Raw genomic sequence first — 14,625 nt, 5'->3', positions numbered from 1 at the left:
TTCTGATCTACAGAAAACATAAAAAACAGCAGAGTCAGGAAACAAACCAGCCTCCAGCTGAACTTTGAGTCTTTTGTTGCTGTTCCAGGGCTTCAATGCTGAATCTGGGCCCTGTGCTATAAAGCGAGTTCAACAAACCTAGGGTATCTTTTTATTACCTGCAGTAATTTACACTAATACAGTGAAATCCACGAAGTACTCAGCTTTATTTTTTACAATTACTATAGATGTTTTAAGGCTGTAAAACCCCTCACTACACACTTTATACACTTTTCTCAGACATGCATGAACATTTCCACACTTTTCTCTCTCGTTTAAACATTCAAAGTTCAAACCTCGGCAGAAAAATAAGTCCAGTATTATAGAAACCAAAGATCAAACCCTGTTTTCAGGTCCAGAACATGTGAATAGAGAAGCTGCTGAATCAACATTAATGAATCAAAGCGGAGGAAGCAAGAAGAATGAGTTGAGTAAACTTTGTCTTATCTGACTGTTTTGTTTCGCTTAATGTGCCTTATGGTCCAAAAAGTAACTTCTACTTTCCTTTAGCAGAAGTCCAACCTTTTGTGCGATGGTTAGCATCTTCCTCTGCCTTTTGGGTGCTACCACAGGTGCCTTTGATGGTGCACATTGTTGTGTTTGTTGTCGGGTCGGTCATCCCTTCTCTTTTAAAAGATCCACCTTAAATTGATCTTAAATGTAAGTGACCCAAAGTGAATTTAATATTTTCTCTTTAGTCTGTCAGTTGGTGCTCCCCAAATCCTTTTAGGATTTGGGGAGCACCTGTATTGAGAATATTTAAGGAATCCTGCTTTCCAGTTTAACAGAGAACACTGGGATTATATTTTGACATGATTTTTTTGTGAGTATTATTATTATTATTATTATTATTATTATTATTATTGTCGATTCTGCATTTGCTTGCTAGATTCTAAATAAAATAAAATTCTTTAAATAAAAACTCCTGCAATTAAAGTCTAATTGTGGACGTTACTTATTCCTTTGTGAAGCAGTAAAGTATTTTAAAGTATTTTACTTGAAAGTAATTTCACGGTATTGTTATATTGTACTTTTTAGAGAAATACTTTTTACAGATGTTCCTGCCTTATAAAATAAAACATTGTTAAATGTAACAAGTACAGCAGCACTGATGTTATCAGTTTGAAAAGTTTCCTCCATTAAAGGCTAAAGAAGAATAGCATGATGCTAGAACATCACATTTTATAACATGACAGTAAAAATAACTCAGAGATTGCCTTTGATGTTTTCTTCCACAATCAGAGCTCTGAGCTCCCTTCATTCAGAGGAGCTGCTGTCAGAGGGAAGTGCAGAATCCTTCAAAGTAAAAGCATTTCTGGTTTGGATAGCTCTGCACTGCTGAGCATAAGTGGGGTGAGCCTGGGTCCAGCTACATGAGTGGTGTCTTGTTTTGGTGAAGCTTTTGAATTGTTTGGCCTTTGAGGCCCGTGTGGAGCTCATAGGCTGACAATAAGCACAGAGAGACCCACAGTGGGGCCCGCAGTGGGCGTACACACAGTATACAGATCATACATAAAGCACCTGTCTGTCTGTCACATCAGTGTCTATTTATAGCTTTCCATTGAAGAGGAAGAAGTGTTTTCTGTTTGAACCATGTACTGAAACAACTCCTCCACATTATGTGGAAAACTGAGGGAACCCGCTGTGCAGCTCCTCCACACTTCACCTCAGTGATGCTTTTATTTTATAACACAAAGATTTAATCATTCATTTATACGTTTGTGGTTTCCTGTTTGTCGCACTAAGAGAGCAGAGGTGTTCAAGCTTGTTCCACATGAAGCTGCTCAGCAGTTTGTTTGCATCAGATGATTCAACAGATCAGTAAACTTGTGCTGAAAATAACTTTACAGTCACAAACAAATGAAAAAAGGATCATCTGGAAGCTCTTGTGGGCTGTGATGCTTGTTGATTAACTGAGCATTAATAAGAAAAGTGACACTCAGCTCCACATCGCTGCTCTGCTTGAACTTCATCTCACCTGGAAACAAGTGATGTGAACAGAACAGCGCTCCGAGCGCGCTCAGAAGCTCCTTTGTCCTCACTGCATTTCTACCTCCAGCTAAACCTGAAAAGTGCTGTTTAGTTTGTGCACTGAGGCCTGTGGATGAGTGATGTCGATTCAGGACCACAATCAGATGTCAGACCTCAGGTTTGAGGGTTTATCATGTGTATGTTTGTTTATATGGTCACAGGGTTAGTGACCTAATTGCATGACCTGATCAGCTGATCAGTAATCGTACCTGCTTTGATTGGAATAAAGATCCAGGGCCTGTCTGGGCTGTAGACCAATAACACAGCTGCAGTGATTAGATTATATTAGTTTCTCTTTTTGCTCTACTGAACCTGAGGAAATGTACATGTTAGTGGTTAAAGGAGCGAGCGGTTCTCATACTCCTGTTAAAGAAAAGAAAATCCCCCACCTGCAGCTCACTTCCTCTCAGCTGAACTCAACTGAACTGAACTCACACCTAAAGGAAAAAATGCAGCTTGTGTTTTTCTTCCCACCAGCTGGAGACTTAATTTACATAAGAAAACATGTTTTAGGTTCAATACTTAAAAAACAAAAAAAAACAAGACAAATAAAAGTTTACGAATCTTTCAGATTAAAAATAGAAATTTCAGGTTCTTCGCTTAAACGCACAAAAAAAACCCATCATTATTTTCCTGTCAGTGAACGCACCATGCACGTATCATCTGTGGCTGTTTTCTCTTCATATTAACCTTTTTTTAAGTTTTATCTTTTCTTTGTTACTTTATGCTGCAAAACTAAAGAAGCTGGCAAGAAGGTAAAAGGTGAGAAAACCACAACAGAGTCAATCACAGGAAGGAGGAGGGTTTAAAAGACATAAGCATGAGCGGACCAGAGTGTTGGTAACATTTCCGAGAGAGAGGATGGAGGAAACAACGCTGCTGTGTCTCCTCTGTAAGTACAATATGTTTTTATGGATGCTGAGATTTAACAATAACCTCAGAAATTCAATGTTCAGCAAGTTTGCGGGTTTATAACATGTCAGAGTGTAAAGCTGGTCTGCAGGTTTTGCGATAAATGTTCTAAAACATTTGTTGTGTTCATTTGTTTGTTCATTTGTTGTGAGTTTTTAGGATTTTTGAGAGAAGATATGAATCCCTTTCTCCTGTCCTAATCTAAGGTTGAGTTCAGAGTTAATGATATCACTGGTAACCGATGTTTGCAGTATTAAACAATCACACCTTATCATCCTTCAGGCTGATCCACACCTATCTACGTTTTTAAGATCTCTTTCCTTTTGGTATTCACAAGTTTCTGAACATTTGCCTAAAACATAATCGAAGCCGACTTTAGTCACAAACCAGGTTAAAGAGTTTAAACTTTGGCAGTAAGAAGGAGAGGGACAGTTATGAGCTGGAACAGACCAGACAGCCCCACACTGAGAGAAGTGAAGTGGAAAATGTTGGTGTCACTGTCGTCTTCATGAGTGTGAAACCTCAGACTAACCTGCTGCTTTCTTTTAGTTCTGACTGCAGTGCTGATCTGCACGACACACCAAGGTCAGTGAGCTTCTGTTACCAGTGTCTGAAAGTTAGAAATAAGCAAAATGATCTCATGTTTTGTGCATTTATTGTTGCTGATGTACTGATGTACAGGCTGTGGTGCAGCTCTAAGACACCACATCCTCTCTGCAGCTGTCATGCAAAGACTTTCTAGCTTTAACCGCTGCCTGAGCAAGAAGGAAGAAAGAAAAGACCCAAAGCTTAAAATCTGTATGTTTGCTGCTCTCTAGAAATGTTTGTGGGTCTTATAGACAACAAAACTGATAAACTATCCCACAAGTACAAAATAACTTAACGTGTAAACAAGTTACAAAGATGTTGATTCTGAAAGATGTTTAAACAACATTAAAACTGAAACTTTATTTCTTTGGAAAAATATTTTCATCTAAATTTCATGGAAAAAATCAACACTTCTGCAAATTCATGAACAAAGTCAAACCCACGCTCCCTCGTGCGAGGCACCAGTGCTAACCCCACGATGATCCCATGATGCCCACACACGTGGAAACAAGTTCCAAGTGTTCAACTCACATCTCAAATGCACAATGACAGAAACATCATTTACATGCAGATACATACACTGCTGTGCAGCAACACCAGTCTGTGTATCTTGGGTGGATGTTGTTACAGGTGTTGGGTCATTTGTCCAAATTCAATTCAATTCAATTCAATTTTATTTATATAGCGCCAAATCACAACAAAAGTCGCCTCAAGGCGCTTCATAGATACAGAGAAAAACCCAACAATCATATGACCCCCTATGAGCAAGCACTTTGGCGACAGTGGGAAGGAAAAACTCCCTTTTAACAGGAAGAAACCTCAGGCAGAACCAGGCTCAGGGAGGGGCGGGGCCATCTGCTGTGATTGGTTGGGGTGAGAGAAGGAAAACAGGATAAAAGACATGCTGTGGAAGAGAGACAGAGGTTAATAACAGATATGATTCAATGCAGAGAGGTCTATTAACACATAGTGAGTGAGAAAGGTGACTGGAAAGGAAAAATGCATCATGGGAATCCCCCGGCAGCCTACGTCTATTGCAGCATAACTAAGGGAGGATTCAGGGTCACCTGGTCCAGCCCTAACTATATGCTTTAGCAAAAAGGAAAGTTTTAAGCCTAATCTTGAAAGTAGAGATAGTGTCTGTCTCCCGAATCCAAACTGGAAGCTGGTTCCACAGAAGAGGGGCCTGAAAACTGAAGGCTCTGCCTCCCATTCTACTTTTAAATACTCTAGGAACAACAAGTAAGCCTGCAGAGCGAGAGCGAAGTGCTCTAATAGGGTGATATGTTACTACAAGGTCATTAAGATAAGATGGGGCCTGATTATTTAAGACCTTGTATGTGAGGAGCAGGATTTTGAATTCAATTCTGGATTTAACAGGAAGCCAATGAAGGGAAGCCAAAACAGGAGAAATATGCTCTCTCTTTCTAGTTCCTGTCAGGACTCTTGCTGCAGCATTTTGGATTAGCTGAAGGCTTTTCAGTGAGTTTTTTGGACATCCTGATAATAATGAATTACAGTAGTCCAGCCTGGAAGTAATAAATGCATGAACTAGTTTTTCAGCGTCACTCTGAGACAGGATATTTCTAATTTTAGAGATGTTGCGCAAATGGAAGAAAGCAGTCTTACATATTTGTTTAATATGTGCGTTGAAGGACATGTCCTGGTCAAAAATGACTCCAAGGTTCCTCACAGCGTTACTGGAGGCCAAGGTAATGCCATCCAGAGTATGAATCTGGTTAGATACCATATTTCTAAGATCTTTGATGTATTTCATGTGATCTAACTGTTAGACAGGACAGTGGCTCCTTCTTTTAATAGCCTCTCAGAACTTTAGCACAAAAACAGCCAAACAGAGTTTGTTACAGTAAAGCTCCTTCAAGCCTGCTCATCTCTGCTACCTGATGAAAAGCAGTTCAGCAGAGCATACCAATACCAAGCAGAGCAGAAGGGCAGTAAAGCAGGGTGACGGGACTTCTCTGGAGGTTGTGGAGGCAGGGCACGTCAGATAGCTGAGAAGCATGTCAAAGAAGAACGAGGCGAGGACCCTCCAGTGGTTTGACAGTCAGCTGGTGACAAAGGCAGTGAAGACCCTGTGGAAGCCTGGCAGGAACATGGTAGCAGTCCAGTCCTACTCTAGGATATAACAACAGACAACACAGGACCATCCAGCACACCGGCTGCTCAGGTTCGACCCACTCAGGACACTCAGTGTTTGAGGTTGGCCAGCCTAGGACATTTAGGCAGCTTTGGACGCTCAGGCTCAAATAACACTGGCTCAGTCTCTGGAGTGTTCCCAGGCAGAGAGGCAGACAGATGCTTGTGAGAGCTCTGCTTCTTCTTTAAAGAGGGCGCAGGTGGAACGAAGGCAGTTGGCTCATAGCTTCACCGGTGAGGACCTGATATGAAGCAAACTGGAACGCTGGACAACTGGACCCTGTAAGGTCCTCACAGTAAGACTTCCTCACAGAAAGCTGGGCAGCCTGAATGACACTGGAAGGCTAGACGTGGTTCTGGATGTTGCCCCCGGTTGGTTGAGCCCAATAAGAGGGAAACCAGTTTATGATGAAAATCTCAGGTCAAGGATGCTTCTTTTTCTTTGTAGAAGAGCAGGTTGCGAAGCAGGGCTAAAATCAGAGTCTTCCTCCTCTTATATTTGTTCTTCTATTTGAGTTATGGACGAGTACACACTTGAAATATTTGGCAACTGTAGCAGTCGTGGAAAATTCCCTCTGTGGTAGAAAATCTCACAGATGCAGTCTTGATACCAATAGATGGATAAAAACTGGAGGAAATCCTAAGAGGCCGTGAAAACTCCTAAATGGAAGTAGCTTCTTCTGCTGGGTCTATTCTGTTGGTCTGAGACTGGCTTCCTTCATTGGCTTCCTGTTAAATCCAGAGTTGAATTCAAAATCCTGCTCCTCACATACAAGGTCTTAAATAATCAGGCCCCATCTTATCTTAATGACCTTGTAGTACCATATCACCCTATTAGAGCACTTTGCTCTCGCTCTGCAGGCCTACTTGTTGTTCCTAGAGTATTTAAAAGTAGAATGAGAGGCAGAGCCTTCAGTTTTCAGGCCCCTCTTCTGTGGAACCAGCTTCCAGTTTGGATTCGGGAGACAGAAACCCTTTTAATTTTTTGCTAAAGCCAATAGTTAGGGCTGGATCATCCCTTGGATACAACAGTCTCAGGCTTCTAGGGAACATCCAATGATGAAGTGAGATTTTTCACTTCCCTTGTGTTTCCACTACAGTCATCATAGTTTCCACATAATCGCAGAGAGCACAGACGTCATGGTAAATTTTGGCTTTTAATGATTTCTTTGAACTGCTCTTTTTGAAGGATGTAATTACAGTACCGAATATCTATCTATCTATCTAAAAAACAAGAACTGTGAGCGCAAGTTTGAATTTATTTTGGATTTCCTTTAATCCACACCAGGTTCAAAACATACACACATAGTGAACTGTACACAGTGTCTTGAAAAACTTTGATTTTGTTGGTCTTGAACTTTTACACTTTTGTTATCTTACAATCAAAAACATAATTTTTATTGTGATTTTCTGTGACAGACCAACACAGAGTAGCACACAATTGTGAAGTGGTACAAAAAAGAAAAAGAAGATGCCTGGTTTTCAAAATTTTAAGCAAATCAAATCTGGTGTGCCGTGTTTTGGATTCCGGGCACCCTGCGTCAATACTTTGTAGAGCTACCTTCCTCTACACGTCTTTGAGGTATGTCTCTACCAGCTTTGCGCATCCAGAGACTGAAATTTTTGCTCATTCTTCGTTGCAAAACAGCTCAAGCTCAGGCAGATTCGATGGGGAGCGTCTGTGAACAGCCTTTTTCAAGTCTCGCCACCGATGGGATTTAGATCTGGATTTTGGCCATTTTAACACATGAATATATTCTTTGGTCTAAACCATTCCATTGTATCTTTCGCTGTATGTTTTCAGTCATTGTCTTGTTCAAAGGCAAATCTCCTTCCCAGTCTCAAGTCCTTGGTAGCCTCCTACAGCTGTGAAAACTATAATTTTAATCTCAGCCAAACTGATTTACTCAGGAACAAATAAAACACTGAAAAAAGTCAAACAATAACATTTTTCAATTATCCAAGTGACTTTTATATCATGTTCAACCTGAGTAGCGAAAGACCGCGGGGGTCTGAAAATGATTTGCTGGGAATTCGGTGTTCTCGCCGTCTCTAGCAAGCCTTGAACCCCCAGCTAGCTATCGAGCTGGTGGGTATCCGACGTAACCAAAAATGTTGCAGCACTTATGCAAAAATGATGCTGATTGCTGCTAGCAGGTTGTTAATGCTATCCTTCAAGTCTAAAACCAGCATGTTAATACGTGGAGATCCTGAAGGCTGCTCCAAAAATGATGAGATTATATTTTAAATTGCTGTTCAATTCAAATTAGTTCAAATTATCTTTTTTTCTTTCTTAAAGAAATCTTCTACATCATGTATATTTTTTATGCCATGTGTCATTTCCATTGCAAATGATAATCACAATTAAATTAAGAGGAGATGGCTGCAAAAACTCAGGAGCTGTGATGTCATCATGCACTGCGTTCTAGACACCGTATAAACTTATGAACTCCAGTGAAAAGGCAAGTACAGACGGGCGTACATGAGTATTTGGCCTAACAGTCTGCAGTCTATGAACTAACCTCAGCTAACGCCAGCTAACAATGTTAGCTCGTTCACGAGTATCCTTCACTAATAGTAATAACAATCGCAAAGCAATAGTACGTTGATCATCTCATTTCCAATTAAGAAATGCATTCCTGCCCGTGCACTGCTGGCTCTGGGTCCATTGTGTAACTGACGCCACCAACAATAACAGGACGTTTACATTAGAGCCTTACTGTGTGTTTTGTTTCCAGCGATCAGAATCAGAGAAACTGTATTCATCCCATATGGAAATTGAGTATAAAAATGTTTTAAAAAGAGGACACGTGTTTTTCTCTAACCCGCTCTCAGCCATGCTATATATGACACATGCCCAGCTAAACCTGCGCCCGACTGCTTTCAATCACCAAAATTGGAGAAGGCATAGAGAGGGGACAGCCAAACATATGAAACCGGAAATGACTGCCTGAGCTGTGGATTTCTGCAGCTCCTCCAAATGGACAGTGGGCCTGTTATAAGCTTCTCTGATAAGTGCTCTCCTTCCTCAGTCTGTCAGTTTAGGTGGATGGTCATGTCTTGGAGTGCAGCATCCTTTTTCTATTTCTGGATGATGGATTGAATAGTGCCTTTTTGCTCTTTGGAATTCTTTGAGTTCAAAGCCTGGGATATTTGGGCTTTTTGTTTTGTTTTTTATATATAACCTAACCTTACTATAACTTTATCTACATCTTTATCCCTGACCTGTCTGGTGAGTTCCTCAGTCCTCATGATGCTGTTTGTTCACTAATGTTCTCTAACAAACCACTGAGGCCGTCACAGAGCAGATGTGTTTATAATGAGACTAAATCACACACAGGTGAGCTCTATGATCTAGTTAGGTGACTTCTGAAGGCAACTGATTGCACTGGATTTTATTTGGGGGTATCAGAGTACAGGAGGCTGAATACAAATGCTCGCCACACTCTTCAGATTTTTTAAAACCATGTATCATTTTCATACAACTTCACAATTATGTGCTACTTTGTGTTGGTCTGTCACAGAAAATCACAATGAAACATTTAAGTTTGTGGTTATAAAGTGATAAAATGTGTAAAGAGGTATGAATCCTTTTTCAAGACATTGTATTTACACTCACTGGAATCTTTCTATAGTCGGTCCCACTGCATCATTTTTAGATCATCCACCTCAGTGCTATAGTAAGTGTGTTTATGTCAGCTGTGTGAACGTCCACTTGTTGTTTCATAAATGTCTGTATTCTGACCTCTTCTGGTTGTTTGGTAGTATTGCATTTTCTTTCTGACACCATGACTGACTTTAGTGTTTCTGGAAAGTAATTATAATTAGATGTGCTCAGCATGAGAGGTTCAGTTATGAGCAGTGCATACCTGTTACTGTAGGAAGAATTATTCTTCAGCGTAAACATAAAATCAGTTTAATTAAACTGCAGTTTATTTACATGTCCATCACCTGGAGACCAGTGAGGATCTTCAATTCATTTTAATGAAAATCACTGAGATGGAAGAAATAAGAACTTCCACTTTTACTTTTCATGAAGTCAAAGACTTGATTTTAAAAAAGTGAATAAAATTCCACATTAGCTTAGAGTTAAAGCGTATAAGTTGGTAAAATTAAAATACATTTTATATATAATTAAGAAGAAAGAGACTCAAAGTGTAAAAGTGTGAGGTTCAGTGAGTAATGTCTGACTCCTCTTCCTCACAGCTCGTCTGACTGTGAGTCCCAGCAGCTCTCAGCTGTTTGAAGGAGAGTTTGTGTCTCTGAGCTGTGAGGAGGACGACAGCTCTGCTGGATGGACTCTGAGGAGAAACACAAGCAAACGACAGAGGACTCGGTGTGGAGATGGGTGGGGAAAACCAACTGGTTCGACTAATTCTTCCTGTAACATCAGCTACATCTTCACTTTGGACAGTGGAGTTTACTGGTGTGAGTCCAGAGAGGGTCCCATCAGTAACATGGTTAACCTGACAGTCACTGGTATGCTGAGTGTGTGGAGTTAGTGTTGATGAAGCTGTGTGTAAATGGATGAAATGCTGTAGTTTGTCTCTGTGTTGAGGTGGATCAGTGATCCTGCAGAGTCCTGTCCTCCCTGTGATGGAGGGAGATGACGTCACTCTGCTCTGTAAAACAAACACCACCGGCTCCAACCTCCCAGCTGCTTTCCTTAAAGATGGTGTCTTTATTGGGAACCAGTCTACAGGTCACATGACCATCCAGCATGTTTCCAGGTCTGATGAAGGCCTCTACAAGTGTGACATCAGCGGTCATGGAGAGTCTCCATCCAGCTGGATCACTGTCAAACGTGAGGAGCTTCACTCTGATTTCAGCTCTTTTTTCATCAACACCTTCACCTAAACAGGTGTGATTCTCTCTGCAGGTAAACCTAAGACTGCAAACCCGCCCACTTCAGGAGCTCCACACCCAAACTCGAGTCATCTTCACTCTGACTTTGCACTGATGCGCTACCTGCTGGTGTTCTGTCCGTACTTCATCTCCACTCTTCTTATGGTGTCTTTATATCGACAGAGAGCCACAGGTAACACTCTAACCTGTCAGTCAACAATCAATGAACTGTGGGTGATTGAATTAATTTGTTAATATTTCATGTTAGAATAATATGATAACAATCATAATAACAAGAATCTGGATTTCCTTTCTGACCTCATGTCTTGCAGGAGCTCACCTGAACTGAGGATGATGATGATGCTAACAAAGAGCATCACTTGTGAATTTCACCAACAACTCAAGAACTCGTTCACAAACAGCAAAAGCACACAGACGTGTGTTTAAGCTGAGCGTGTGAACACACAAATGCTCAGTGTCAGAGCACGCATCCACACAAATGATGAAGGCTCAGCTGTCCAACATACACCGACATACACCGATCAGGCATAACATCATGGGTGAAGGTAAAGGTGAAGTGAATAACACTGATTACCGCTTCATCATGGCACCTGTTAGTGTGAGGGCTACATCAGGGAGTATGTGAATAGTTAGTCTTTAAGTTGATGTAAAGGAAAAATTCAAGTGTAGGGATTTAAACGAGTTTGAAAAGGGCTGAACTGTGAGGCTAGATGACTGAGTGAGGACATCTGAAAAACTGCAGGACTCGTAGGGTGTTCCTGGTGTGCTGTGGTCAGTCTTTATCAAAAGTGGTCAAAGGAAACAACAGAAAGAACCAAAGACAGGGTCATGGATGGCCAAGGCTCATTGATACACGTAGGGAGTGAAGGCTGGCTCTGTGGTCCAAACCTTAGCTGACTTAGCTGCTGTAGCTCAGATTGCTGAAATAAATAGTCCTGGTTCTGATAGAAAGTAAACAGAAGATGGTATTGAGTATCGGTCTGCTGGGAAACAGTATTCCCTGATGGCTGTGACTGCCATCGGCAGGATAATGCGTCTTGCCATGAAGCACAGATGGTTCAGGAACTGTTTGAGGAGCACAACAACAAGTCTGAGGTGGTCTCCAAGGCTGGAGCTCATACTGTTATGCCTGGTCAGTGTATATCATCAAATGAAATAATAAGAACAACCAGTTATTTAGCTTTTCAAAAAACAGCAATCTATGCAGATAAGCTAAATTGTATCTCTGGTTAATGTGAACAGATGAGGACCCAAAACTGATCTCTGGGGAACTCCTCAGAGTGGCCGGGCACCACACAAAGATATTCAGAGCAAGTTAAGGTGAAAACATCTTCAGACTGAAGACTCCTAAACTAAAGACTGTAAGCTTTGTAGCAGATCCACAGAGAGTGAGACAGCCAGCACGCTGTTATCACGTCACTCCCATTCAAACTACCTCCATAAACCAGCTTTAAATCCCCGTTAAACGGCAGGTTTACTGGTATACAACAGCACTGGTTTAACCTTTGGAAACAAAATTATTAAAGATTGCTGAATTCTCCTTTTATTCTGCATGTTTGCTTTCTTTATGGAACCAGCAGGAGCAACAAAAAAGCTCCAGAAAAACTCAAATTGGATTAAACTGTGATCCCAAAAGGAAACAGCCAAAGAAGAAGAAATCTGAGCTCTGTGTTTTCTTCTGTTTTTGGTAGAGCTGGACTAAAGACCTGTCTTTAACTTTTACATTTGTTAGTAAGAACATGAAATGAACAATTATGATGGGAAAACCAGAAACGAATAGAAAGATTTCTTTCTTCTGTTATTCGTTCTTTTTTTTTTTCTTTTTGTCTTTTAAATGTTTGTGACTTTGAGAGTTTGGAGAACCTGAAAAATCTGTATTTATTTTTTATGCTTAGGGGTATTTAAAGAGCCATAACAAAAATGACCAAACCAAACACAAACAGCTAACAGGACATGTGCATTCTAGATTTATTATTCACTACTATTTTATATCTTGGAAACTTTCTCGTGTCATTTTTAAACTAAAATCTGAGTCGCTGTCCAAATACATCTTTTTACTTGTTTGGGTCTCTCTCTTTTCTAAAAATTTATTTCTATTTCTAAACATAATGCTTTTGAAACCTGCTAGTGAGAATGCATGATGGTTAGATTCTTTCTACCCCTAATTCCTGTCATTTGAAGTCCTGCCATTAATTAATGCTTCAATCTTAAATATGAGCAACCTATCTCTAATAATCGGCTATGTACCACAGGCCTTCAAGCTGGCTGTAGTTAAACCTTTACTCAAAAAGCCATCTCTAGACCCAGCAGTCTTAGCTAATTATAGTCCTCTTCACACACTGAGGTTAATTATGGAGTTCCACAGGGTTCAGTGCTAGGACCAATTCTGTTTACATTATACATGCTTCCCTTAGGCAGCATCATTAGAAGACATAGCATACATTTTCACTGCTATGCAGATGACACACAGCTCTATCTATCCATGAAGCCAGATAACACACACCAATTAGTTAAACTGCAGGAATGTCTTAAAGACATAAAGACCTGGATGGCCGCTAACTTTCTGCTTCTTAATTCAGATCAAACTGAGGTTATTGTACTCGGCCCTGAAAATCTTAGAAATATGGTATCTAACCAGATTCTTACTCTGGATGGCATTACCTTGGCCTCCAGTAACGCTGTGAGGAACCTTGGAGTCATTTTTGACCAGGACATGTCCTTCAACGCACATATTAAACAAATATATAAGACTACTTTCTTCCATTTGCGCAACATTTCTAAAGTTAGAAATATCCTGTCTCAGAGTGACGCTGAAAAACTAGTTCAGTGGGCAGCCACTAAGCAGGTGCCCAGGGAGTAGGGACGGTACCTTGCTCAGGGGTACCTCAGGGTAGCCGTTCAGTGGATTGGAACCCCCGACCTTCCAATCATGGGGCAAACACTCTACCTACTGAGCTATCTCTGCCTAAAGCATATTGTTAAGGCCTTAGTTATGCTGCAATAGACGTAGGCTGCCGGGGGTCATATGATTGTTGGGTTTTTCTCTGTGTCTATTATTATAGGATATACTATACAATATAAACAGCCTTGAGGGGACTTATGTTGTGATTTGGCGCTATATAAATAAAATTGAATTGAATTCATTTGCCCAGTAAAATCTCTTGGAGATCACATAAAGCATTAAATTGCTGATTACCCAAAGAGAGGATGCTGCTCACTTCAAAATTAACAAGCTATTATTTCCTGTATTCTCACAAGAGCTCAACATCAGACATCTCTGCAGAGATCTTTCTGAGACATAGATGAAAGTGTTTGGACGTGTCCTGACAGTGGACTCATCTCTGTGCTTGTCCGAAAGACCTCAGTGCAGAATTCAATACTGTCGACCATAATATTCTATTAAAGCACGCTGTAGGTATTACAGGAACTGCACTGCAGTGGTTTGCATCATATCTATCTAATAGACTCCAATTTGTTCATGTAAATGGAGAGTCCTCTTCAAATCCAGGTGTATCCAGGTGTAAAACTTTGTAAAGTTACTTTGATGTTAACAAAGTCTGCAACATCTGCAACTCAAGCTGCCTCAAAACAAAGTTTTATTGATGCAACAGCAATACAGTAATGATGTAGGCCTGAACAATGTGCCTAAAACAACTCGTACCCATGTTTCAAAGAAAAGTTCACATCAAGTGTCATATAATGAAAACCTCAAGAAAATGTTTTTGTTTTTGCCGCAACAAAACTCAGATAGAAATAAACATATAAAATATTCTTAGAAAGACAAAAACTGCTTAGTTTAAAATAAATTTTTCAGTTCACACTTTGATCTATAATTACTTAACTTTAGGTTTTCAATGTATAACAATATTTATAGAACTATATTACATGAATTGGAAGGACGTGTTTCTTTATATAAAACAGAGATAGGAATGAGGAAGAATTCACTTCCTTTTCCTCTTTTTTGAATCTGAAATCCTTAAAAATGTTGTTTTGACTTTTCTACTTTTTTTGTTTTGGAAAATGTGTTAAAAT

General features: G+C 40.2%; 1 protein-coding gene across 1 annotated transcript; it reads left to right on the top strand.

The window, feature by feature from the left end:
• The first annotated feature begins 2,907 nt into the window (after positions 1 to 2,907).
• LOC146389743 (Fc receptor-like protein 4) lies at positions 2,908 to 14,291 on the top strand. The gene is made up of 6 exons (XM_084913906.1): positions 2,908 to 2,962; positions 3,532 to 3,567; positions 9,934 to 10,206; positions 10,286 to 10,531; positions 10,607 to 10,765; positions 10,905 to 14,291. The coding sequence occupies exons 1-6, from the start codon at positions 2,932 to 2,934 to the stop codon at positions 10,919 to 10,921; spliced, it is 762 nt and encodes a 253-aa protein (XP_084770032.1). The 5' UTR covers positions 2,908 to 2,931; the 3' UTR covers positions 10,922 to 14,291.
• Positions 14,292 to 14,625: the final 334 nt, after the last annotated feature.

This window comes from Perissodus microlepis, chromosome 3, assembly GCF_051167445.1.
Source record: "Perissodus microlepis isolate ML-2025 ecotype Zambia chromosome 3, ASM5116744v1, whole genome shotgun sequence".
Classification (NCBI taxonomy): Eukaryota; Metazoa; Chordata; class Actinopteri; order Cichliformes; family Cichlidae; genus Perissodus; species Perissodus microlepis.
The sequence above is the reverse complement of the archived record's forward strand: the minus strand, read 5'-3'. Positions and strand labels throughout refer to the sequence as shown.